The 27765-nt window shown below is 41.3% G+C and overlaps 1 protein-coding gene across 3 annotated transcripts in view; it reads right to left on the reverse strand.

The window, feature by feature from the left end:
* Positions 1-350: 350 nt before the first annotated feature.
* LOC148011205 (uncharacterized) overlaps positions 351-27765 on the reverse strand; it is a 117711-nt gene continuing 90296 nt past the window's right edge. For 2 of the 3 annotated variants that reach the window (XM_087670269.1, XM_087670268.1), the window contains one exon: positions 356-768. In XM_087670269.1, the coding sequence (XP_087526395.1) occupies positions 748-768 (21 nt within the window). In that variant the 3' untranslated portion in view covers positions 356-747. Of the gene's footprint in view, positions 769-27765 lie in introns of all 3 variants that reach the window. The other variant, XM_087670270.1, reaches the window with a different exon arrangement.

The raw sequence follows: 27765 nt of genomic DNA on the forward strand, positions 1-27765 counted from the left end.
CTCTAATGAAATCTCAAAAAGGTTTTTGCATTTCTCATCGGAATTCCAAGAATCTATGTTTACTAGCTTCACTGTTAACTAGCTTGATCTATCTACATGTTCCACTATAATCATTGAACTAGTTATGCTAATTAGTTAGCTTACCATATCAACGTGCTCCATAATATTGGTTGAACCAATGAATAGGAAATACTAGTGGCTTTTAATGTAAACTATCTTAAAATGTCACATCTTCCTCTTCTATGGGGCAAAAAAGAACTACCAGGTGGAATGAATGGAAAATACTAGTGGCTTTAAATGTAAACTAGCTTGAAATATCTGCATCTTTCTTCTAATAAAAAGAATTACCTAGTGGCTCCTTGTTAAGAATAAAAGAACTAGCAGCAAGAATAAAAAGTTTTGGCCCCTAACTTGTTGGAGCAAGAATTCTGCATGAGCAACCCATTTCGAGCTCAGGGATTTATATTAAAAGCCTTATCATTGTTGGTAATTACAAGCAATGGGAATGAGATTAGTTAACATCTGCACAGATGCTGCATCGTGACTTGTACCCAAAATGTGTTTGCTTTCAATCACCTCAGTAGGATTGCAGTTTCTCTCCAAGAAGAGCATAGTGTAAAATTGTGGAGAATTCCCCTCTTTCCTTTACGATTTGAATATGCATTCATTGAAAGGATTGGTACTATACAGAAGAGGCTTATTGATATCTCCTAATCACATCACCTGTTGTCCTTCTGGAGGCTATCCTCACCTTACTTTGTCCAATTTCTACAAGAGGAAAGAACCACCATTAGCAGACCTCCCTATGTTTCTCAAAACCTTTGACAACCTTAATTGCAACCAGTGAAAATGCCAACAGGATTACAACACTATCATGCAATAACCAAAGTTTCCACTTGAAAATCAGACATGACTTAAAGACATTTGACAACCAATTGCCAACAGGATTACACATTTACTTAACTAGGGATACTTTCATTAATAATTTATACAAGAAGCAACAGATTTCACCTGAAAATCAGACACCCATAAAAGGTAGCTACCATTCATGAACTGAGTTTGGGTGATTCACCCTTTCTACATCCAAACCCCTTCTGATGAGTACTTCCAAAACTAGAGGGATGTTGAATCTAACAAAAAAAGGAAATTACATTTCAAGGCTTACACAATCTCATTAACCTGACAAGTGGACCTGGACCCTCTGGGGAGGCCTGACTGACTAGTGTGGGGTTCCTCAATTATCTCCTCCATGCAGTCTTGTGTTTGACATGAGATTTCCACTTGTTCATCTGAGGTGGACGAGATGACTTCAGGGATGGCTTGTTCAGCTTCTCTTTGGGCTACTGAGAGCATGGCAGAAGAGCCTTAGAAAGATTTGACGGGTTCTATGCTGGGGATGAATAGATGCTATGAACAAGAGGTGGGGCAGTTCCCACGAGCACCACATGATTTCTGACCACCTCCCAGCCTTTCACTGGAACCCTTGGCTGGTAAAATCTCTGCCTAACAGTGAAGCAGCTTGCAAGCATACTACAGGACTGAGGTTACAATAATTGATCTATACTCAGGAGTTACTGAAGTACTGAGGGATGCCTCTCTGCTACAAGAGCTTACAGCTCGAGCAATACATGTTGCACCAAGGATTGATGATGGAGCTCTCAAATAGCATTCTTGGCTAGGGAGATTATGTGCTGCGAGTTTCAACCTCATCCAATATGGTAATGAAAGCAATAGCATGGGCTTGTCTAGTGGAGGTGATGAAGTGTGCCAGATATAAGGGCTTTTCCAGCACCATGATGTGTTGGAGTGTGTAGGTAGAAGATTTGGCAACATGGATGGGTGCTGGAGAGTATGGAAAAGTTCTTGGCCATGAAAACATCACTGCAGCTGCATTACGTGATTCATTCAGCCCAGCAGCCAATAGCATGTTGTCCACATAAAGAATAAAGATCCACAGATCCTTGCCATCCTTGCAAAAGTACAGCATGCTCTCTACAAGTGAATTGCAAAAACCAAGAGCAATCAAGTGAGCATACATCTTCACACGCCATGCCCAAGGTGCCTGCTTCAATTCATACAAGACCTTATGCAAAGACACACATTGTGTTGAGCCACTTAGAGATTGCCACCGATTAATCATATTTTGGTTGCACTTTTCTCGCTCTCGAAACAGTCCCAAAAAGAACAATTTCATGAACTATGTGAATCTAGAGCTTTGGTAGGACAACTGGCTCCAAAAGTTCAATAAAAGGGAACCATTACTCATTGTCACTTTCATCCCTCATTCTCCCACATCAGTGCCAGCTATCCTACCATTCTGCTGCCTACATCATCATTGGCATCACTATTATTATCATCTCCAACTGACACCCTGCTGTCCTCATAAGTTGTGCTGCTGCCTGCAGCCTGCTCTTGGCATCTTGCAGCCATTTCCAGCCCTCTCTCTGACATCGCCACTCTTTTCCAGCCATTGCTATCACATGAGATAGCTGCATTTTCATCTTCTTCTCCCCTGATGCTCATTATTATCAGCACTGCAGCTGTCATCATCACTTCATGCTGCTGCATTTTCATTCCCAGCTTGCTACTGCTCCTGAGCCACACTCTGACTGCTGCATTTTGACCACTTCAGGCTTCTCCTCTGCCAGCGGTTGACTCTGATAGCTGCATTTTGCTGCTGGGCTGCTTTTCATTGACAAGTCTGCCGTGTTTTGCTGCTGATCATCATCTCTCAGCCTCCCTGTCCCTCCACATTAAAAGTCCTGCCATGTTTTGCTGCTGATCACCATCTCTCAGCCTCACCGTCACTCTCCACATTAAAAGTCCTGTGTTTCAGCGCTCCTCAGCCTCACCGTCCCTCTGCACATTAGAAGTTCTGTGTTTTGGCTCTCCTCTTGCTTACGCAATTACCTGGCAGCTTGTCCTCATCATTGACGTTGAGCATTGGTGGTCTGCTGCAGTTCAAATCCATTCTAGAAGATGACACTCGTCCTCAGCCTGCTCCCACGAGAGAGAGTGGTTGTTGGACAACCCTTTACTCCTTGAGCATTTGTTACATAGTTGTCAGGTACGAAAGGTACGATATGGTACGGTATGATAAAATACGGTACTAAATGGTACCTTAAGATTTTATAAGGTACGGTACGATATTAGTACGACAAAAAAATAACTTGATTATTTTGGACAAAAGATAATAGAATAGATATTTCAAGTCTAAATAGCAATGCTATTAGAGTATATAAGATAAGTACTTGAGGGTAACATGTGAAGGCCCAAAACCTAATGCCGAATGCGCAACATGCGCTACTGCTACCTACAACTTATAACTACATAGATGGGAGTGGATACATCATGCATGCATGATCATACAAATAAGAGAAGTGTGGGCTTGAGAGAGAGAAGGTTGAGAGAAATTGTTTGAATCTCCAATAACCTAATCTCATGGGAGAATCATATTAATATAAGAAGCATTTAGCTCGTCCCAAAGTGCAGTTCGAATGGGAAAGATGCATCCATTAAGTTGGTACCTTATGGTACTAATACATAAGGTACGGTACCTTAAGTATAGCATAGTATCAAACCTTTTGTACGTGGTACTAGTGCAACTAGAGAGAGAAAGAGGCTAGAGAGAGAGAGAGAGAGGCTTGGGAGAGAAATAAGAAAGAAAGAAGAAAAAAAAAAGAAAGAAAAAAAGAAAGTTGTAGACTTAAAGTAGAGTGGCCAAAAAGTGCCCATTTTTTTGTACTAAATCGTATGGATACGTACCGTAGCGTACCGTACGAATTGTACCGTATGGATCAGTCCGTACTACGTACGGAGACAACCCTGATTTGTTATATCGCACTTTGTATTGAGTTTTCAGCATTTATTCATTTCCTTCTTCTTCATTGGTACTTCTTTTAACGTATCCTTGCATGCTATTAGAGCTAGTGCAAATAAAAGAACTACTCTAAACATTGGGCTTGAGTGAGAGACATGCAATGACACATGATCTCAGTCACCACCACCCTTAAAGCATCTTCTACATCCTTGGACATCTAGATTGTTGCTAGTAGCATTGGTCATAGTAGTCATAGCTTGACTTAGTGTGAATGCAATAGGGGCGCTTTAGGGTTAGGGCAATTGGATCCTATTTACAAGACTCAAGGCTCATTGTGCACATCATTGCGATTACCACTCATTGACTTTAGGCTTGTTGGCCAATGTGTCTATACATTAGGACAATGTGGGATGGCGATATGAGACACTAGCTCTTGGGACATGGTTATGATCTAGTATGCCACTAGCCCCAGCCTCTAAGGTGAGCATATTTGGCTCTATGATTTGGAGGTGAGTTAGATGTCCATCCCCTTTATGTTCTATGTAGTATGTGATGGGTATATGTCTCATGTGTAGGTTAGATCCTAGGGGGATGTTTCATTGGTATCAAAGTGCAGGACAAGATAACATGCACATGTAGGCCATCTCATGGGCTATGTGTTGATACCCTTTGGTCCATACTGCAAGCTCCCTACACATTTGAATTGTCATTAAATGTACTTGTTTCCCCTAGTGTCCTAGACCCTAAGTGACAATAGGGTTAGGGTTTCATATGATGGATAAGCTATTTAGGTAGGTTTTATTATAAAAAGACACTTAATATTGCATTATTCATTGTGATTGTCTTGAGCATTGTACTCTCTCTAATTCATTAATACACCACTCTCATTTTGTGATTGAGTTATTGTGCATCAATTTAATTCCTGCATTATCTTTCATTCCCTCTCAATTAATAGTGCAATTACTTCACACCTAGACCAATAGTGGTATTAGGGCTACTTACCTCCATTGCCATCACTATCGCTTGTGACCATTTGCCACCAGCCATTGCCATTGAGCCACTAACAGTAATGGCTGCCCTACAAGCCATTGCTGCAACACTGATTGAAGTCTTCTTGGCAACTGCACCCCGTGCCACCATATTTGCTTGCCCACTTCATGGGACACTTTTCCCTCGTTGCCTTAAGTTATGCCCCTTGCCATAACCGCTGTTAGTACAGCCTCTGTAATCATCTACAACTTGCACAGTTCCCACAGTTCTTGGGTTTCTTCATTGTTCTCTTCAGAACAACAATCTTGCCTCATCCTGTGCAAACCTATCCAAACCTGCTCGCAAACAACGCCAACGTTGTGCAAGATTTGGCATTTTTTGGGGACATTTGCCACCATCCAAGTATAAATGTTGCAATGATTCTTTGAAATTTTCTTCAATTTCTCAGTAAAATTAGGGCTTTTACCATTCTAGCTTAATTTCACTCGAATTTCTTTGGAAAGTTTGAAGCTTTTTTTGGAATTCGGTAAATTAATCAAAATCAAGGTTTAATTCAGCTTCAGGCACTATGTTCAGCTTCAATTAGGTAAATATATCATCCTATTTCTTTAATTTCTCTTCAATTTTCGAAAAAAAAATTGGGGCTTTTCCCTAATTTCCCTTTGAGGCACTTCAAATTTGGGGCTTTTGCGTCAAATCACTTTCTTCAGCCTCAATATGTAGATGGCTAGGCATAGGCAGCCTTTAACCCCCAACAACCTCCCACTTAAAGATAGATATGCTTGAATATGAAGAAAAACCAAAATATTCAGCTTGCTGGCCCTACTTTTTCCTTGACATTGAAGAAAAAATCCATTCTTTGGGTGCATTTATTGGGCAAATATTCTAAGATTCTACTATTGTTCGCATTATCAAAGCATTTTCAGCCATTAACACTTCATTTCAGCATATTGCTTATTACCACCTTGTTCCATAATATTTATTTCACAAAATTATTATTTTCAGCATATTTTTCTCTCTCTTTATTCATTTCACATTATTTAACTCCACTAAAGCCACCAACAACTGTTATATCAATAGTCATCATTACTCAAGGATTAATTCTCTTTCTTTGGAAATTATTATTTTATTGCTGATTTGCACTTATGACTAGCAATAACAATGATTTTTATTGGGTGAACTTGGTGCCAAAGACAAGCTCGACAACACAAACTATCCTATGTGGACATATATGATGCGACATATTCTATAGTAAAGAATTTATGGAATATTGTGAATGGCACCTCCAACTTCAGGATAGCCAGTAACTTCTTCCTTCGGCTGCCCACACAGAAGCCTCCGCTCGCAAAGAACAAGGTAATATTCTTGCATATTCATTAGTGGCTATGGCATGCAACAAAGAAGCTTTTTCAATTGATCATCGGGTGGAAGCAATGAAGGAAAAAATTGATTCCATCCATTTGAATGAAACTCAGGAGCTACATGACTTGCCTCTCAGTAAACATGTAATAGGTACCAAACAGGTTTTTAAAGTTCATTTTTTAAGGAATCCACAAAGCCCGCCTAGTTGCTAAGGGCTATGCACAACAACACAAAATCAAGTTGGAGGAGACCTTTGCTCCTACATCTCACATCACTACCATCAAGTGTATTATTACCCTTGCTGTCCACTTTCATTGGGAAGTGCATCAATTGGACATCAAGACAACATTTCTCCATGGGTACCTCACTAAATAGGTATCTATTTCACAACCTCTAGGATTTGAGGTCAAAGTTCAAGCACAAAGTTTGTCATCTCAAGTTGGCTTTGTATGATTTAAAGTAGGCTTAACGGGCTTGATATGCCTATACACATTCTCATATGTTGCATCTTGGCTTCCAAAATAGCCCTAGAAAGGCTACTCTCTGCATACAACATCAAGGGTATGATTTTAACATTCTTGTACTTCATGTTGATGATATGCTTATCACTCGGACGATGCTAGTCAAATTGCAACATTTAAGCCTGATTTACAATAAACTCTTGCCATGACAAATCTTTGTCTACTTCACTATTACTTGGGTATCCAATTTGCCACCATTAAGGGGGGCACCATCGTGACACAATCCAAGTATATTGGATAGCTTCTTCATTGCTTTAGATTCAAGGACTACAAGCCCGTACTACTCCCTTGGAGCTTAGTTTCAAATTCACTTCTAATGACGGTAGCAACTCCTTAACCCTACTTTATATCAATAGGTTGTTGAATGCTTGATTTATCTATGTCACACGAGGCCTGATCTTTAGTTTGCTATCTCCCAATTTAGCAGGTTCATGAACAGCCCTTTAGTACTACATTGGCCAGCAATGAAGCATATCTTTTGATATCTTAAAGGCATCTAGGATCTAGGCCTTTTTAACAAGGCTAATTCTTTGCTCACTCTTTGCATGGATATTCAACGATTGGGCTGGAATTTCAAATTCTCCTCTCTCTCATAGTGGCAACTACTTCTTCTTGGGTACATCTTTTGTTTCTTGGTTCAACAAGACCAATAGTAAGGCTGAGTATAGAGCAACATTCACGGATACTTCCAATTGTGATGTTGAGCACAAAGTATCGTTCACGACTACACTTAAGTATATTTGGCGGTAGCAAGACGGCTCCAAGACTTATCTACACTAATAGCCAAAGTGCTTTATATTGCATGGAACCTAGTGTTCCATGCTTGCACAAAGCATATTGAAGTTCATTACCATTATGTTTGAGAGCAGTTGCAGCTGGAGATATAGAGCTGTCTTGCATACCCACTAGAGACCACTTGGCAAATCTTTTCACAAAGGCTCTTCCTCAACTAAAGTTCCAGGCTTTTCCACAAGCCTTGAACGTGATTCCATTTGTTCCATAATCTATCATATACTCTACACTATCCTAGGTTGCTATACCACTTGGATGAACTTATGCAATTATAACCTTATATCTCATTCTTATTTTTTCTAAGATTTTGTTGTTGTTCATAGATCAATCTACCCATTCCATAGAGAGGACTTTGTAGACATCTCATGGACTACGTGTTGATCCTTTTGATCCAAGATCTGGGCTCCCTAGGCATTTGAACTATCATTAATCGCAATTGTTATCCCTAGTGTCCTAGATCCTAAGTGACCCATAGGTTAGGGTTTCATCTAATGGTTGAGCCATTCAAGGTTAGGTTTTATTATAAAAAGACACTTAGTGTATTCCTAGCACATAAGTGTGGCATTATTCATTGGGATTACCTTAAGCATCATACTCTCTCTTATCCATTAATACATCACCTCTCATTTTCTGATTCAAATATAATGCATCGATTAATTCTCATATTATCTTTCATTCTCTATCAATTAATTGCGCGATTACTTCACACCTGGACCAACAACACAAAGCCATTGTGCGCTCATAGGGCCAAGCTGGTCCGTGCCTAATAGGTACACTTTTGTCTCAAATAGGGTGACATGGGATGCTACTAGTTGTGTCATGTCTCATGTGTAAGTGGGAGCCTAGAGTATGTTTCATTGGTATCAAAGCATAGGATGGTATGGAATGCTACTAGCAAGAGGGTGTGGAACGCTTTTATCTCGAATAGGGCGGCTCCTAGCGAGAGGGGTATCCATAGATGACATGTCTTGCGAGTAGTGGATACGACAAGGTGTCACGAGGACATGAAATTTTATTGTTTTGCTTAGCATTTGATTAAAACTTAATCAAATGTGCTAATGTGACTTGCACAGTTGGTCTATACCAATTTATTGGCCACTAATGTCAATGGTGGCATTAGAGACTAGGTATTAATTAATTATTAATATTGGTCTAAGGGATAATAGCTGCTCATGGCCTTAATGAGCATGGTGCCTTTATATGAAAACACCAAAACATTGTAAACATTCCTTCGATGCATATCTAATCATCCATCGCATAATATTGTGCATCCATATTTCATCCATGTCTCCTTCAAGGGCTCCAATTGAGGCTCAATGGATGCTTTCTCATTTCGAAGCTCCCATGTGCATAATGCATCTACACATGGGCCTTCCCACTCACACCCTATACGGCTTACTGCCTTGACTATCTTCTTCCATTGATGTGTAGTAGCCACATTGAAAGGAATAGCACACAATAAATAAGCGTGTGAGTTTCCTAGTTGCCTCCACATTGCTGAAATCTTGCATGGACACTTACACCATGTAAGGAGCCCTTTTGCCCACCACCACTAGAAGATGGCAACAGAATTCTTTTTGCACTTGGATCCGATACGGATATGGATGCACTTCTTTTTGACGGGCCACTAGCACCTCCAATTTGGATAGCACCACTAGGCCCACTAGCCTCTCTTTGCTCCACTTGTGCTTCATTAGCCCGATGTGGTATTGCATGAGAGAATTTATTCTCTTTTAGCTCAATACCCATACGCTTTCAGCGCCAAAGATAGAGACTTACTGTTACTTCTGCCGGCACATTTGCACAAGGCCTGATGTCTTTGTTGGGAACGCATGCCAAGTGGTCTTTCACGTGTGTTATGCTCCCCGATTTCTCCAATCCACAATAGTTGCACCACAACTTATTTGATCCGCCGAAGCCCGTATCCCTTGATTGGAGTAATGTGCCTCCAATATGGGTTCGGCACCATGATATGATGATTAGCCTTTAGATAATGGATTAAAGAAGAAGAAGAAGAAAAAGAAGGAGGAGGAGGAGGAGGAGGAGAGGGAGAGCAAGACAAAGACGAAGACGAAGACAAAGAGAACGAGAAGGACGAAGATGACGACGAAGAAGAAGAAAAAGAAGAAAAAGAAGAAAAAGAGGAGGAAGAGGAGGAAGAGGAGTAGGAGGAGAAAGAGGAGGCGAGAACTAGAGATCCAAGGAGCAGGCGGCGAGAGCTGGAGTGTGCCACGTGAGTCAAGAAGCCTAGAACGACTCAAATCGCGATCCGGCACGTGCCATGAAGACATGTATTTTTGAAACCTCACGTAACATGCGGATTAATTTTTAATCACATGATTAAGTAAATGATGCACATGTGAGGTGCAACTGGGTTAAAGTAAATTCACGAGCCCGGAACTCGAAGAAATCACAAGATGTCAAAGGCAAAAGTTGTTATAAGTTATACCGCACAAGTACTTGGTGGTATCTGGTGCTAGTTGTTGGCCTAGGTCATCCATTTGGCCATAAGTGTCAATTGGTGGCACTAGAGAAGTGGTATTTAATGGTACCTAACGCCAATCTGATGGTCAAAGATGGCGCAGAGACACTCGGGAATGGAAGTTGCCTAGCCACTTTAATTATTGGACAATCAAATTATTTTTCACAGTACTGAAATAATTATTAGATTAATTTTCAGTAAAAACCATTTGGGAAGACTGCCACTTGTGAAAAATGCCCATGCAAGACTAAAAAACGTATTTTAGAGGTTGGAGAGAGGCATTTCCATAAATTCAGCTTGCAAGAGAGAGAGAGGAGAGGCTGCTGGTCTGATTTGCAGCCATTGGAGGATCTTCTGAGGCAGCCAGGGGCAAAAGAAGACCAATCAACAGAAAGCGAAAGCACCTATAGGCTGCTGAGGCAGGGCAACAGCAGTAAATGATTGATTTTCTTCAATTCTTTGCATCTACATGCTGTTATGGCAAGGCAGCAACTGCACTTGACTGATTTTCAATCATTCTTCGCAACAAAACTCTGAATTTTCTCTCTCTACAGCTTTCCCTATCATCTCCCAGCCATTTCACAGCCTTGCTTCGAAGATCTCAGCATTCGGATTCTTGGAGACTGAGAAATTGCAAATTTCTCTGTTATAATCCCTAATTCACAGCAGAAATTAGGGTTTAACAGTAGCCTTGGGAAGTGTGCCAAAAATTGGAAGCTCCAAGACTTGGATTCAACAAGGCAGAATATGAATTTCAGCTGAATTCAAGTGGAGGACTAGCAAGCCATTGATTTTGGGGCATTTCCATCGTCTATGAAGTGGGTGAAGGCCAATTGAGTACCCGAATCAAGGGGCAAAATAGATTGAAGACTTGCTGGTCACTTTGGACAGCAAGGGGAGTTAAAATACCGAAAGGGATTGGGAAAATCCCATTGTAAGTCAACTTTTTCTTCAATAAAGCTAAAGAAATACCGAAAGGGGCACCAATTTTGGGGCCAATCGGGTGTGCATTGTCCAAGATCAATAGGTAAATTTGTATTTTCAGATTTGCATTTATTGTTTGCTGCTGTAATTAAGTTGTAATCAGGGATTTACCACCCTATCCGAGGAGGAAGGTTGGTTTCAATGCGCTAGATAACTAGCATCGTAACGGGCCGCAAGATCGTGAAGCGACAATCTGCCGTTTCCATTCTGGTCCGAAACGACTGGTCCATTTTGGCAGCTCCAAAACAACGTTTCGGGATACGATGGTCTTTAAGAAGGGGTAATACATAACATCTTTTGGTTTGGAAGTAATGAGGAAGATAGATATTTCTTTGAAAACTCCAAACAAGGTAAAAAAAGAAGCAATAACTTGCAAGTATCTTCTCTCTTCCTTTTCCTTCAAATACTTTTGTTTCTCATGGTCATACTGTAGTAGGTACATCTCATTTTGTCGCATTTAATGGACCAAAAAAACCCATGATATTTCACACATCTGCACCCATCACAAATCCATTTGGGCTCCCACCCATCCCTCCCTCATCTTCTATTGCACGTTCCTTTTAGTCTCCATTAAGTGCACCTATGTTTCCACCAAACACCACACCAGGGGATCCACCATCATGCACAACTTTTAGGACTCCTTTCTCCTATTAGGGTGGTGTAATTGTGATGGGAGATCATCCTTCCACGCACACACTTTCGAGTTTTCCCCCTCCAAGGCATTCTTCGAGTGTGAATCATTTGATACCACAGTTTGCCTCTATGGCTTTACCTAATGGACCACTTGGTCATTCTATTGTGCTCCAACCGACTCTTAGACAGGGCTATCATGTCCCAATGCCTCCACCTACACCTTTGACACCTCACGAAAACACTTTTGTTCTAGTGCCTCCATAACAATCGGCACTAATTGGACTTCAACAACCTAATTTTGCTTACCCTACTTCTTATCCCCCCCTTATCCTCCACCATCTTATCCACCACCACATCACACTTATCCACCTCCACCAACACCTCATGATTCTAGCTCCTCATCTGCCAAAAACTCATTCAATGACAAGACTCATTTTAACGGATCTAACTACACCACTTGGTCTAATTTGATGAGGCATGTCTTAGACTCCTAGAACCTATGGGATCTTACGCAGGATTTGAAAACCCAACCCAATTCTGCACTTGTTCCATATGAGGTTGTCTACTCATGGAAGGCTCATAATGCCTCCGCTATAGTTGAGTTGATGCAGGGCTTACTACTTGAATTTCATTCTCACCTTCAACATTTCAACTTAGTCTCAAAGCGTTAGGCACACTTGACTGACCGCTATGTGGCTCGAGATAGGACCCGTCGCATTAATCTTAACCATGAGCTTCAGATTTTCACCATTAATGATAAGGATGACCTTAAGGTCAAGATGTATGAGTATCACTGACTCCTTGCTAAGTTCTCTACCATGGGGGCTCCTAAGTTCCCCGATGACCACGTTGCGTTGTTAACAAGTTGCCAAGGAAATACTTTAACTTTGTGCAACATGTCATCTCGCAGCCTACTATGCCCACATTCTATGAATTTGAGTGTTAATCCTTGCATTATGCTAGGATGTTCGATCAACTTTATGGGGCATCTCTTGTAGCGGAGGCTCTTGTTGCCACTTCTCAAAAGGGGTAACAAGGGAAGGGTAAAAAACCTCAGATTTCCACTCACATCTCATCTAGTGAGACCCAAGGGAATAACCAATCCTCTCTTAAACTACAGTGGCCAAATGTACCTAAGAAGAATAAGCATTGTTAACATTGTTAGAAGGCTGGCCATTTTGACAACGAGTGTCGATCAAGGGCAAGAGGCACATAGCCAAAATCCAAGTCTCAGACCCCTGCACCCCAGCAAGGTAACCCTCAGAAAGGGAAACACGGTGGTGGCAACCAATCTCAAGGGCAATGGAAAGCTCAATCTCACACTACCACCGATCAAACATCATGGTCGATAATGTTCTCAACGCCAAAGGACTTGTCTGATTGGTTTGCAGAGGCCCACATCGTCTCTTTAGAGGCATCAGATGCGAGTCTCGTCCATATCTGTAAGTTGTCTTTTGAGAAGACGATCGCAAAGGCCCACTTGTCACAGCCGAGCACTTTTGCTCCTACTTGGATTGTGGACAGTGGAGATACTCATCACATGACCCCTATAGATGACATTTTTCTCACCAAGCATCCTACAACTAGGAGAGTCAAAGTAGAGAACAACTCCTCAGTCAAGATTCAGGCTTGTGGTCACATTGAGTTTTGTCACTAATGAGAGCCAAGATCGCACTATGATGGATGACGTTTATCATGTCCCCCAACTTGGGGTGAACCTATTGTCTGTTCAATAGCTTTGTCGATTGGGGTGAGTTGTCTTCTTTACATCAACTGCACTCCAAGTCATTGATGACAAGATTGGTTTAGTCGTTGCTCGCAACAAGGCACATCCTAATGGACTTTATCAAATGATGCACTTTCTTACCGTACTGACAACTAAAAACTCGGATTTCTATCGCTTCTAGGCCTTAGCCACTGCATGGGAGCCTTCAAGTAGTACTGAGCGTCTCTAGCATTACTGCTTAGAACATCTTGGATAAGACTCTTTATGAGTTGTCACGTCACCAGATGGTTGATGGCATTCTCCGCTTGAAGCTATCTCGAGAGGTCTGTAAAGCATATCAGCTTGGTAAGTAGCATCGTATCCCATTCCAATAGCACTCCACTCATAGAGCTGAAGCTCCGTTGAGATGGATTCACGTTGATCATTGTGTCCCGACAGCCACTGCTGCCTTAAATGGTGTGCTTTACTTCTTTTTGATAGTGGATGATTTCTCTCGATACATGTGGGTTTACTTTCTCAAGCACAAGTCTGATGCTTTCACATATTTCAATGCTTGGGTACTGCTAGTTTATAACCAGACTTGACATTGTATACATACCATGAGGAGTGATAGCCGTGCCAAGTATCTCCCATAAGTTTTTGAGTTTCTACAAAAGCATGGCATTTCTCGCCAACTCACCTCCACCAACTTCCCTTCCCAGAATTAAGTCGTAGGGCGTAGAAACTAGACAGTTTTGAACATGGCACACTCTATATTAGTCGCAACAAAGCTTCCCGATCGTCTATGTGTTAAGGTTGTTAGCACTACAATATACATCCTCAACCGATGTCCAACCGCGGCAGTCCCTCAATGGACTCCCTACCAAGCTTTCTTTAGCGAGAGGCCTATTGTTTCTCACTCTAGAGTCTTCGGGAGTTGTACATACATGCACACCTGACAACAAGATAGAAAACGTTACTCCTCGAGCTGTTCTATAGATCTTTGTAGGTTATTCTTCTGAAGTGAAAGCCTATCATTTACTTGATCCTCAAACTAACAAGGTGACCGTTAGGAGGAATGACGTCTTTGATGAGAGGGACATATTGCAATCTCATGCACCGGACTCTGACTCCTTACCTCAGCCCACATCATCAAACATTCTGCCTTCAGAGCTAGGTCTATTGCCCGTTCCTGACCTTCCTACGGATTCTTCCACTCCTAGACCCCCTTGGCCAGACGCCTCACCTTGCTAGTACCAGCAGACTATGCGGGATTTGAGATCCTTCTACCGGATTGCTCTCTGAAGGGCCCTTGAAGATCTACTCGGCTTGCCTCTCAAGCTTCATATGCTTCAACCTTTATGGCTGATTACATTGCACATCCCAAGCAAGAGGCTCTCTAGGACCCTTGATGGCATGAAGCCATGGAGAAGAAACTGGATAGTATTGACCGGAATGAGACTTGGACCTTGGTGGATCATCCTAGTCACAAGAAGGTTATTGAGACGAAGTGGAGTTTTTGGACCAAGCCAAAGGCTAATGGGACTCTAAACAAGTAGAAGACTCGCCGTGTAGTATAAGGTTTTCGTCAGAAGCAAGGTATTGATTATGAGGAAACCTTCGCACCCATTGCTTGAATGACAACTTTTTGTCTGCTAGTTGCGCTTGCCGCTCACCACGATTGGCCGCTATACCAAATGGATGTCAAGAGCGCCTTTTTGAATGGTTATTTGGAGGAGGAACCCAGGTTTCCATCTGAAACCGTTTGGATTAAGTGTTTTGTTTGTGGAAAGCTCTTTATGGGCTAAAGCAAGCTCCGAGGTCTTGGTTCTAGAGGATGGACGAGTTCTTACAAACTCATGGATACAATTCAAATCCCTATAATCCAAATCTCTATGTGTGTGAAGGGGAGCAAAAATGCCGAGGTGCTATGCACAACGAGAATGGAGTGCGAGAATGGAGTGTGTTCAACAATAGAAAGTACACACAAAGAATAAAAGAATGTATTTATACTTGGGGTACAGTACACATACACCTACAAGGGTGCAGTCACATGTACAAGTAAATATATACACGGGAAGTGTAGCAAAAGGCCTTTACACCCAACAATCTCCCACTTAAAGGTCCTGAGCGAACCTTTAATCAACTCCCACTAGTCGAATGCAATGCTCGTGTTGAGCCTTTGCAAGACTCTTAGTGAGAACATCTGCAAGGTTATCTTATGTTTCGATCTTAGTTAGTGTGACTAGACCATCATCTAGAACCTATCTAATAAAGTTATACTGCATATCAATATGTTTGGTACGTCCATGAAACATGGCATTCTTAGCCAAGCATATAGCACTCTGGCTATCACATCCAAGTACAGGTGTTTTGGTGGGCAGTCCAAAATCCTTGACCAAACAACCAAGCTAAACAGCTTCTTTTGAAGCTTCAGTGGCTGAAATATATTCAACCTCAATGGTAGAAAGGGCTACTATCTTTTGCAATCTAGAGCACCAAGAAACTGCCCCACTAGTCCAGGTAAATATGTACCCGCTAGTAGACTTGCGAATATCCACGTCACTTGCCATGTCTGCATCACAATATTCCTATAGATCTAACGTATCCTTTTTGTAGCAAATATATTTTCTTTATGTATCCTTAAGGTACCGAAAGATGCATTTCACTCCCTCCCAATGTGCTTTTCCAAGATTCGACATAAACCTGCTCACAACTCCCATTACATGAGCAATGTCAGGTCTAGTGGCAACCATAGCATACGTGAGGGACCCACAAGTTGAAGCATAAGGAGCACCCTTCATAGAGCTAGTTGCCTTATCATCTTTTGGGCAATCTGCTTTGCTAAGCTTAAGATATGGTGCTAATGGAGCACCAAGTGACTTAGCATCTGCCATGGAAAAACAATCAAGTACTTTGTTGATGTACTTTTCTTGTGAGAGACATAAGAGTTGTTGCTCTCTATCTCTCGTCACACGCATGCCCAAAATGTCTTCAGCTGCATCCAAGTCCTTCATGGAAAAGGCTGAATTCAACTGTCTTTTTACTACATTAACCTGGCTCTTATGCTTTCCAGCAATAAGCATATCATCCACATAAAGCTTGAGAGCATGAAGGCATCAAATTTCTTATACCACTGTTTAGGAGCCTATTTAAACCATACAAGCTTCTCTTAAGCTTGCACACCAAATGCTCCTTTCCTAGCATAATTGTAAACGCCCCGAACAACGTAGTATGCTTAATAATTATGATATTCGCTTGTTTTCGAGATTTAATATAAAAGAGAATGAACACTTAAAGCTGAAAATGAAAATTACTCACAAAATTACAGCCATGAAAATGTAAAAGTAATGGAGACAAGATTGAGGGTTGAAGATGGGCAACCCCCCTCCCCCCCCCCGAAGGAATGTATTTTTGCTCAACCCAAGTCCCTTAGGGAAGAGCTCAGTTACAATCAACCTGAGAGTGAGGAGAAGTAATTCTCACTCTCACAAGATCATGCAAAGATGTACAAACACACATGCATTATCTATTATGCAATGATAAGAACTGATTTCTTTACAGTATGAGAGAAGAAAGAGGGGAAATCAACCTTTCTTCATCGTTGATCAGCAGTACATGGATAGGGCTTGCTTCTTGTTGCTAAAATGGAAGAAAGAGCTCGAGAAGGAGGTACTGTAATGAATTTACAGGCTTGCTGTTCTGTAAAACAGCAGTAATAGAAGAGGGAATATGGAGGAATTTGATAATGGAGAAGTGGGGGATGATGATGGGGATGGATGGGGCCAGTTTCTGGCTATCTGTGGGTGCTATACATGAGTTTACAGCAAAGAAAAATGATGTTGAATGAAGAAAAACGAGCTCTTATTTATAGGAGAGGGAAGAGCTAGTACAAAAGGGGAAATTGGAGTAGCACAAGACAAGTGTCCAGCCACATGTCATGAGATGTGACAAGTGGTGGGACACTTGGAAACTTGTGTGACAAGTGTCTTAACACTTGTCTCTTCTCTATGGCCTTTCTTTTTGGGCTGAATACTGTCAAGAATAGAAACAACCAAATTTACTAAGCATAGTCAGAGTACAGAATTTACTATTTTTAGAATGGCATCTCTATTTTTTAGGACTAGCATTTTTAGGCTAGTTCGAGGCTCCTAAAATTTAGGGACCTCCTAAAATTTAGAGACCTAAAATTTAGGGACCCCCCAATATAGGTGTCATATGAAAGTTTTTTCCGTGTACATCGCAAAAACGGTATCAGAATCTTCATGTGACTTTCCTATGCAAAGAAATGTGCATTTCAAGCTTTCAATCCACACATGCACATTGTACAAGCATTTCATGATCATGCTATCTTGTTGATTGTAACTGTCTGTTCTGGCGGATCTAGCCCACACTTCAAGGCATCAATCCTTTCTATGTGCAAGTCTAACCCTGATATACGTGAGTTCTGGTCACAGGCGCCCAATCGGGCCATATAGGTGGAAGTGTGAACTATCTTTTCTCTAACCCACCGTGTGGGTCCACCATAACCTGTGACCACTCATCAATGGCCAACTCCAATGCACTTCTCTTTATATCTAATTAGTGCAAAGGAAACAAATTTAATAAATCATTATATAGATAAATTAATGAAAAAGGATACAAATTCTGTTTCTATAGAGTTGTGACAATAATAAAGCCCTCTGGTTGTTTCATGTACAGCTCTTCTTCTAGATCACCATGCAAGAATGCAGTTCTAACATCCATCTAATCAACTTCAAGTTCCATAGATGCTACAATAGCAAACAATACCCGAAGAGTGGTCATTTTGACAACAGATGAAAAAACTTCCCGAAAGTCAATCCCCTCTTTTTGTCTAAAACCCTTAGCCACAAGCCTAGCTTTGTATTTGGGTTTGCCATCCACACACACAATTTTATAGACCCATCTGTTAGGAACAACTTTCCTGTCTTTGAGCAATGGAACCAAATCCCAAGTATCATTCTAGTACAATGACTTCATTCCTTCCTGCATAGCTAGCTCCCACTTTTTCTTTAACTCACATGATAATGCCTCTCTATATGTGAGAGGCTCACCCTCATCTGTGAGTAGAATGCAGTCCAACAAGGGATCAAACCTCTGGATAGGTCTCCTGACACATGTAGACCTTCTCACCCAATGATCTATGTTATCAGGTAATGGATCTACATCTAAAGGAATGTCAACAACCTCATTATTTGGCTGCTGAACTGCATTTTCAGGTTGTTATAATACATTTTCAGGCTGCTGTAATTCATTTTCAGCATACTGATTTTGTTGCCTAGGCTAATTTTCAGCATCCCTTTGCTGCCCATTTCCATCTGGCTCAATAATGGCACACTGTTTATCAAAAGCAGCATCAAATGGAGCTAAATTTTTAGTGGCTGATCATACTGAAATTTCACTTTCTTTTTGTCAATCACTAGATGTGGCATTTTTCAACAGCTTTGATTTATTAAATACCACATCTCCGCTGTATAGTACCTTTTTCATGCTTGAAACCCAAACTCTATAACCCATTTGACCTTCATCTCCATAACCGCAATGAAGGTACCTTTGAGGGATTTCATGTCAAGTTTGGTTCTGCTATCAACACGTACATGTACATAGCATTCGCAGCCAAAGATCCTCAAGTAGTCATATGAAGCAAGTTTGTCAAACAAACCTGCTGTGGACAGCATGCACCGAATCTTCTCACATAAAGTGTGATTCATTCGCTCAGCCACACCATTAGATGACAGATTATAAGGAGTTGTAAGCTTCCGTTTAATCCCATTTACATCACAAAACTTATTCAATTCCTTAGATACATATACTCCCCCATTGTCTGTTCTTATGCATTTTAGTTTTAAAACCTTTTGAGTATTAACAAATGCATAAAACCTTTTAAAGGCATCCAATGCCTCGCTTTTCTAATTAAGCAAATATAGCTTTCTAGAGTGATCATCAATAAAAGACACAAAATAACAAAAACCACTATGAGTTTTAATTGGCATAGTATATACATCACAATAGACTAAATCCAAAATACATACCTTCCTAGAGACTGCATGAGGGTATGAACTCTTTACATGTTTTCCCAAAACACAATCATCACAAAAGTCAAGCTTTGAGTTTTTCATGTCAACTCTTCCAAATGAAGAAAGTGCCTACATGCTCTTTTGGCTCATGTGTCTAAGATGCATGTGCCATAGCTCTATGTGTGACTACACTTCTGCAACTACAACAACTTTCTAGGAAGTGCCTTGCAGCAAAGATAATATAGGGTTCCCTTTTTACCGCCTCTAGTGACAAGCATGGATCCTTTCTGTATCTTCCACATTCCACAACCAAAGGTAGTGAAGTAATCCTTGCTATCTAACTGCCCAACAGAAAGCGAGCTCTTCTTAATGCCAACTACATACCTAACATCATAAAGAATCAATTCCAGGCCACTTTTTAGAGCTAGGTGTATGGTGCCCACTCCTTCAATATCACATGCATTGTTATTCCCTAGGTAAACTTTCCCAAGGTTACCTGCTACATGAGAAAAAACACACTCCAAAGATGGAGTTACATGAATTGAAGCACCGCTTTCAACAATCCATGATTGTGACAAACCATCATGAGCAAACAACAAGGCATCTATCACATCCCTTTAGTGATATACATGTCTTCCAGTATCATAGCATGTGGATCTGAAGATGCAACCAACAAATCAGCATCTTTATTTTCTTCTATCTCCTCAATGACAACATTAGATACGACAATTGCCTTCTCTGTTTCTTTAGGGATAGAGCTGTCATCCTTCTTATTCTTTTTGCCTTGTGCGTTAGTCTACTCCTTGCATACTTGCTCCTTTTTATAGTACCTACAATCGGGCTTTTTATGTCCTTTGTACCCACACTGATAGCAAGTGACACCTCGCCGTTTTTCCTTGCATTTGCTGCAATTTTTGTACTTATTTGTGGAATTTGACCTCTTTTAAATTTGTCCTCTTACATTACAGGCTAATCCACTATTTTCTCCACTTGCCTTGCGTCTAATCTCCTCATTGAGAATAGAACTATGCACACCATCAAATGTCAAGTTGGGTTTGTTGCTCAATGACACAACCAATGCTTCCCAAAAATCTAGCAAAGTCGTGACCAAGAAGATAGCCTTCAGATTAGGATCAAAAGTCGGCAAGCCTGCATCCTGTAACTAACTCAAAATACCAGTAAATGCATTTAAGTGCTCTAAGACGAGCTTAGACTCATCAAGCTTCAAGTTTGACCAACTTTCACATGAGATGGACCTCATTGACATGATCCATATTCTCATACGTAGCCTTGAGTTTCTCCCAAACTTCATACGCAGTGGTGAGTCCCTTGATATCAACCAAGATATCATTTGTGACTGCCATTTTGGCGTAAGTAATGGCTTTCTTATTCATTTTAGCCTAATCCTCATCTGACAAAGTAACACACTTATGTTCTACCAAAGCATCATTACAATCATTCAGAAAAAGTATACCCTACATACGATCTTTCCAAAGATCAAAGCCATTGCTGTCAAATTTGCAAATCTCAAAAAGATTCTTTGTGTCAAATGTAGATGCACTGCCAGCCATTTTCAGCAAAAACTAAAACTGCAACAAAATGGTGAATACTTTCAGCCAATAGCAAGGTTGCTGAATATAACAGTAGGTACACAAACTTGCACTTCCAAAAGTGCCCAAGAAGCAGATATTTTGCTGCAATTTCGGTCCCAAAGGCTGATTACAGCATATAGATGAACCAAATCTGGTACATATGCATAAAAGACAGCTCCCACTTCAATAATACATCACCATAACGCCCAAATGCAATAACTCAAGTGCCATATGTACCACTGTTTCACTGCACAATGAGCATCCAGCAATACATGTACCAAGAGTAGCTGCCTTTTTTATAAAAAACATTTGATACATCCCAAGTCTAAATTTCTCCCACTCAACAGTGAATCCACTGTAATTTCACTATCAAAGCACAAATCGGCTCAAAATACATCATTGATTCAAAATGCCCCAAAATTTTTGCAATAAATCTGCCCCAATTGCATTAATACATCATCCGGAGTGTCAAATACGGGCAAATGTTGCAGAAATTTCAAAATTCTGCAAAACCCCCAAATTTCGGGGTTCAAATGTGCACAAATGTCAGTAAAATTGGCTTGAATGAGCAAAATTTCACTTCTACATGGAAAACCCCAAAATTTCCGGAGCAAATGCGCAAAATGTCTGCTATTTTTGGGTCAAATGTCTCTGTTATGCATGAATAGCATCAAATCTGGGAAAGTCCCAAATTTCGGGCACAAATCTGAGAACTGTGCAAACCCCCATCACTAAGCAAGGGGGCCCCAAATTTCGGGCACAAATCTGAGAACTCTGCTTACACACCCAAACCCCCGCTAGTAAGCAAGGGGGCTGGCTGGAGAAGAAGCAGGGGAATTGCTTGCAATAAAAATAATCTAAAAACGATGATCTACCCTGAAAATGTGACAAAAATGTTGACGTTGACCTGTCAAGAGCCTCCCGTGACCTGCGCCTGCTGATAGCCTCACATGAACTACACGTGCTTGAAAAAGTTGCCGCCTGCTGCCACGATCACACCTACAAGCTGTCGCCTGCTTGTGGGAGGTGATGACTTGCTAAAATGTGTGGCCTTGATGCGCATGCAGCTGCCTACTCAAAACAACCTATTGTTTTCTTCGCACACGCAAGCTGAAGTTGACTTGCCTTGGCTTCCAGAAGCGTGCACACCTTTGTTGAAGCTCTGATACCAGTTTGAAGGGGAGAAAAAGTGCCCAAGTGGTGTGCGCAACGAGAATGCAGTGTGTTCAACAGTAGAGTGCAGAAAGAGTGGAGACTTGAATTGAGTGTACTGTTTTCTTCGCACACGCAAGCTGAAAATTGACTTGCCTTGGCTTCCGAAAGCGTGCACACCTTTGTTGAAGCTCTGATACCAGTTTGAAGGGGAGAAAAAGTGCCCAATTGGTGTGCGCAATGAGAATGCAGTGTGTTCAGCAGTAGAGTGCAAAGAGAGTGGAGACTTGAATTGAGTGTATATGAGTTTGGTACACACAAAGAATAACAGAATTTATTTATACTTAGGGTAGAGTACACACACACTTGCAAGCGTGCGGTCACATGTACAAGCAGGTATATACATGGAAAGTGTAGTGAAAGGCCTTTACACCCAATAGTGCACACTACATGCACGGGGATCAACTATATCCTGTTGTACGTCAATGACTTCTTATCACTAGCTCGGATTCTACTGCCATATCGAAGATTAAGGCCAAGCTTTTTACTACCTTTGAGATGACTAACCTTAGTCTGTTATCTTATTTCTTGGGGGATGTAGTTCTATCATGAGGATATGTATTTTTGAAACCTCACTTAACATGTGGATTAATTTTTAATCACATGGTTAAGTAAATGTTGCACATGTTAGATGCAACTGGGGTTAAAGTAAATCTACGAGCCCGGGACCCAAGGAAATCACGAGATGTCAAAGGCATTAGTTACTATAAGTTATGCGCATGGATACTTGGTGGTATCTAGTGCCAATTGTTGGCCTAGGTCATTCATTTGGCCATAAGTATCAGTTGGTGACACTAGAGAAGTAGCGTTTAATGGTACCTAACGCCAATTTGATGGTCAAAGATGGCGCAGAGACACTCGAGAGTGAAAGATGCCTAGCCAATTTAATTATTGGCCAATCTGATTATTTTTCAAGGAACCGAAATAATTATTAGATTAATTTTCAGTATTTAAAGACTAAGAATTAATATTTAATTATGGATAATGTTGGAAAAACCATTTGGGAAGGCTACCACTTCTCAAAAATGTCCATGCAAGACTGAAAAACATCTTTTAGAGATTGGAGAGAGGCATTTTTAGTGTATTTAGCTTACAAGAGAGAGGGAGGAGATGTTGCTGGTCTGATTTGTAGACATTGGAGGACCTTTTGAGGCAACCAAGGACATGAGAAGACCAATCAATAGCAGGCAACAACATCTATAAGCTGTTGAGACAGGGCAGCAACAGTAAATGACTGATTTTCTTCAGTTCTTTGCATCTACAAGCTATTGTGGCAGGGCAGTAGCTGCATTTGACTGATTTTCAGTCATTCTTCATAACAAAACTCTGAATCTACTCTCTCTACAGCTTTCTCTCTCATCTCCCAGCCATTTCATAGCCTTGCTTTGAAGATCTCAGCATTTGGACCCTTGGAGACTGAGAAATTACAAATTTCTTTGATGTGAATCCTAATTTATAGCAAAAATTAGGGTTTAGCAGTAGCCTCAAGAAGCGTGCCAGAAATTGGAAGCTCTAAGTTTGGATTTTTCAGGGCTGAATGTGAATTTCAACTAAATTCAAGTGGAGGACTAGCCAACCATTGAATTTGGGGCATTTCCAACGTCTATGAAGTGGGTGAAGGCAAATTAAGTGCCCGAATCAAGGGGCAAAACAGATTGAAGACTTGGTGGTCACTTTAGACAGCAAGGGGAGTCTGGATTGTGAAGGGGATCGGAAAAATCCCATTGTAAATCAACTTCTTCTTCAATAAAGCTAAAGAACTACCGAAAGGCGCCAATTTTGGGGTCAATCAAGTGTGCATTGTCCAAAATCAATAGGTAAATTTGTATTTTCAGATTTGCATTAATTGTTTGCTGCTGTAATTAAGTTGTAATCAAGGATTTACCACCCTATCCGAGGAGAAAGGCTGATTACAAATCCATTCTAAGGGAAGTATTTTTATCTCACAACAAAAGTGTGCCCTTCAGCTAGTGGAACAATATTGCACCAATCAAACACGGCCTGTGACCACCCCTCGTGATCCCACTATCCATTTGTCGAAGCATACCCTAGGTAGCCCTTCCATGTACACACCTATCGATCTATTGTAGGCAAGCTTCTTTGGTTGATTCATACTAGGCCAAATTTAGCATACTCGGTTAGTATACTTTGTCAGTATTTTTCAGCACCTAGGATGTCACATTGGATTGCTCATTTTTGTATGTTGAGATATTTGCAATGTACTTTTCATTATGAATTGACCTACAAACACGGTTTATGCTTACAGAATTACACCGATTCTAACTAGGCGGAAGATCCTGATACTCCGCGTTCCCATGGCGGTTGCCTCTTTTACACAGCTCCCATTTCTTGTTGGTCAAACCATAAGCAAAAGATGGTGGTGGCTTCCACGACAGAGACTGAGTACATGGCTCTCTTTGATGGTACCACTGAGGCCATCTATCTGAGGAGCTTGCTAGTTGCGCTTCAATTCCCTTGTGATTATCCTACACTAGTCTATTGAGACAACCAAAGTGCCATTACCCTTGCGGGCAACCTAATCATCACCCCTCAGACATGGCATGTGGGAGTCCACTTCCACTTTACCGAAGAGCAAGTTGAGCTAGGTACTATTCACCTAGAGTTTGTGCCTTCAAGCGACAATTTTGCAGACATTTTGACCAAAGTGGTCAATCGGCCGATCCTGCAATACATCCTACCTCTGATTGGCTTGGGTCCACCCTCCTCTACTTCTTCAGATTGACAAGGAGAGGGTGCTTTCCTCTTACTTCTCCCTCCAGTTTGAGAGGGGGTAGTTTCTTCTCTTGATCAATGATTATGTTTACAGTTTAGTTTTAGGCATTTCAAACATTTATTCTTTGTATTGTACTCAAGGACATTTGTAACTTTATCCGCACTGTGAGGATAACATGACTGTAAAAGGGCACTAAGACAAGTGAACAATTCCCCTGCAAGGGCATTGTCTAGTGGCATGGTTGAATCACATTCTCCATGAGTATAAAATCTTGCATACCCCCTTGCATTACCCCATGCATTGGCATTCTATTCATGTGAACATGCATCTGTGCATATTTATCCATTTTCGGTCTTTCATGAATAGTCGACTCTGGATCCACCATATTCATGGCATTACACATGGCAATTCTCCATGGCAGTTTCCCCATGCTTGCTTGCTTGCTTTACTTGGCTTGCTAAGCTCACCATCATTTTTTTTGCCTCTCCATATATTCTCCATATGATTGGCGCATACACACTTCCATTATCCTTAGGCACTTATCCTAGTAAAGTGTGGACTAGGTTGGTTTGTTTTTTGAAGGACTTGGATTTGTTTCCTATCTAATACTTAATTGGTTGCCGCCCCTCCATTACCTATGTATTCAAACAACAAAAAAACAAAAAACCAAAACCTCCATTGTTGATTCTATCCGCCTTTGCAAGACTTGGTAGGCCCCTCGGCAGCTGACAAGCACCTTGGGTCCAATGCCCTGGCCTCTCTAGGGTGATCACTTGGGCTCCCTTGCTGAGATAATCATCGCCTCTGTAGTCTTGGCAGGCCACTCGGTAGCCAACGAGTACCCTTGGTCCGATGCCCTAGCTACTTCGCAGTGGGATGTCTTAAGGTAAACAAAACTTTAGGCTCGCCCCCTTTTCTAGCCCAGTTTTGGGCCTAATAGGGGATTTTGAGCTAAGAAATGTCATTAGTCTCTTCACTAGCCCCAAAACAACTTACTTTATGTCTATTTTAGACTTATTTTACTTAAAACCCTAAAATGGGGTGTGGTTCAAGAAAGTTAAGTGGGGGCTCCCAAACTTCTATTAAAAAGCACTTTGCCCTTGAATCTTCCCAATCTCGTTTTTGCAAATTTCAGGTCTTTCAGCTTGCTGCCCACACCTCAGATGCGGAGGACATCGTAGTCCAAGTTGGCCATTGCTGTCTACAACAGCTTGGCGCTTATTTTCAACCTCCACCTACTCTTCAAAGTTGATTTCAACCTGCTAATTGTTGCTGCTAAGCTTCCCTACTGTCACCAACCTGCCACATCATCAACCAGCCTGCGTTTTGCTGTTGGAGCTGCCGCCTGTACAACTTTCTCTCTCCTTAGCTGCCGCCTCATATTACAGGCTGTCGCCAATGCTGGCTGCATTCGGCAGTTTTCACTCTCCTCAGCTGTTGCCCAACCATAACAAGCTGTGTTTTGCTGTTTTCTCTCTCCTCGCTTTGCGTTTACTGCATATTCTCTCTCCTCTCTGCTGTCTACATAAAATCCAGCACTCACACTACTGCATTTGCTGGTGTTCAATATCCAGAGGCCGCTTTGCTATATTTCGAGATCTCTTCAGAGTACGACACACTCTCCAACTCATCACCCCTACCCTAATCCTCGAGATACAGGATTTTGTGGTACATTATTCACTCTTTGCATAGTGTGTTTGTTGCATGAGTATTGTATATTAAGCAATCATTCACTTCATTATTATTTACTATGTTCATTGTCTATGAGTAACCCTAACCCTAACTATGTTCTATGTTATCATTTTGTGCTTTGTCACACGATTGGTATTGTGTTTTTGTGTTTAGAGCATCTCATCATAGGGTTGTCCTAGCTTGCATACGAACCAAGGGCTCTCCTTGTTTGAGTATCTATTACACCAAGATGTCATCTATGATGGCAAGATGTGATCTACAATGATGGTAATATATGATGCCAATAGAAACTACAAGGGTATACAATATACAGTGATGTGAGTACAATAGAGAGAGTGGGAAAATCTATAGATCTGCTAGCCCCATCCATAGGGGGTTGGGGAGTAGAATATGTCATACATAATTGGGGAGATGGTGTAAGGTAGTATCTAGTCTAATCTCCACTTTCTTCTAGGTATTGGTTGTGGTGTCGGAAAATCTCCCTCATCTCTCTTTGGTCTAGCTGTTGCGTCTATTACCCCAATCTCCATGGTCGGCGTGATGCTCTAATCTCCTCAACTCTTTGCACTATCACCCCCCTTTGTGTCAATCATGTGTGTGCAGTCATCATTTGGAAGAAGTCAATGAGCTGTAACTTCCTACCTTCCCTATGTGTCATGCCATCTTCTAAAAGTGACGTATGGAGTCTTTGGATCTCGATCAGGAAGCAGCCTAATCAGCATTGATCTAGTGACTCCATGACAAATCTCAAAGAAAAGTCAACCCTTAGTGCTTCTCACTCTCTATCTCCACCTGACACAATTTACAATCTGCTCTGTGTAAGAGATATGAGCTACTCTCCCTATCTCAATCTCAAGCTAATGAGATGAGACCCTAAGCTTACAAATGGTAACACGCATCTGCTATGACATGTATACATCCAAATATCCAAGTCTCACAATAAAGTTGCTTGCTATGGTCCTCAAAAAATGGTCTCTGTAGTAGAACATCTTCGTAGGGAGGGGTTTTCGAGGTGAGATCCATGTGTGTGATGTACGTGTAGTTGGTAGAGATCCTGTCACGAGGACAAAAGTTTCTCTCTAAGTGAGAGAGGTGTATGGAGGGGGAGTCAAGGCCATACTGGAAGTGGGGCATGTGATTCGTGTCAATTCCAAAACCTATAAGCCATTGCTCTGTTCGAATATCAAGCTCTTTCATGTGTGTTTGAC

This window comes from Lygodium microphyllum, chromosome 28, assembly GCF_053477565.2.
Source record: "Lygodium microphyllum isolate KBCC chromosome 28, Lygodium_microphyllum_v1.1.10, whole genome shotgun sequence".
NCBI lineage: Eukaryota > Viridiplantae > Streptophyta > Polypodiopsida > Schizaeales > Lygodiaceae > Lygodium > Lygodium microphyllum.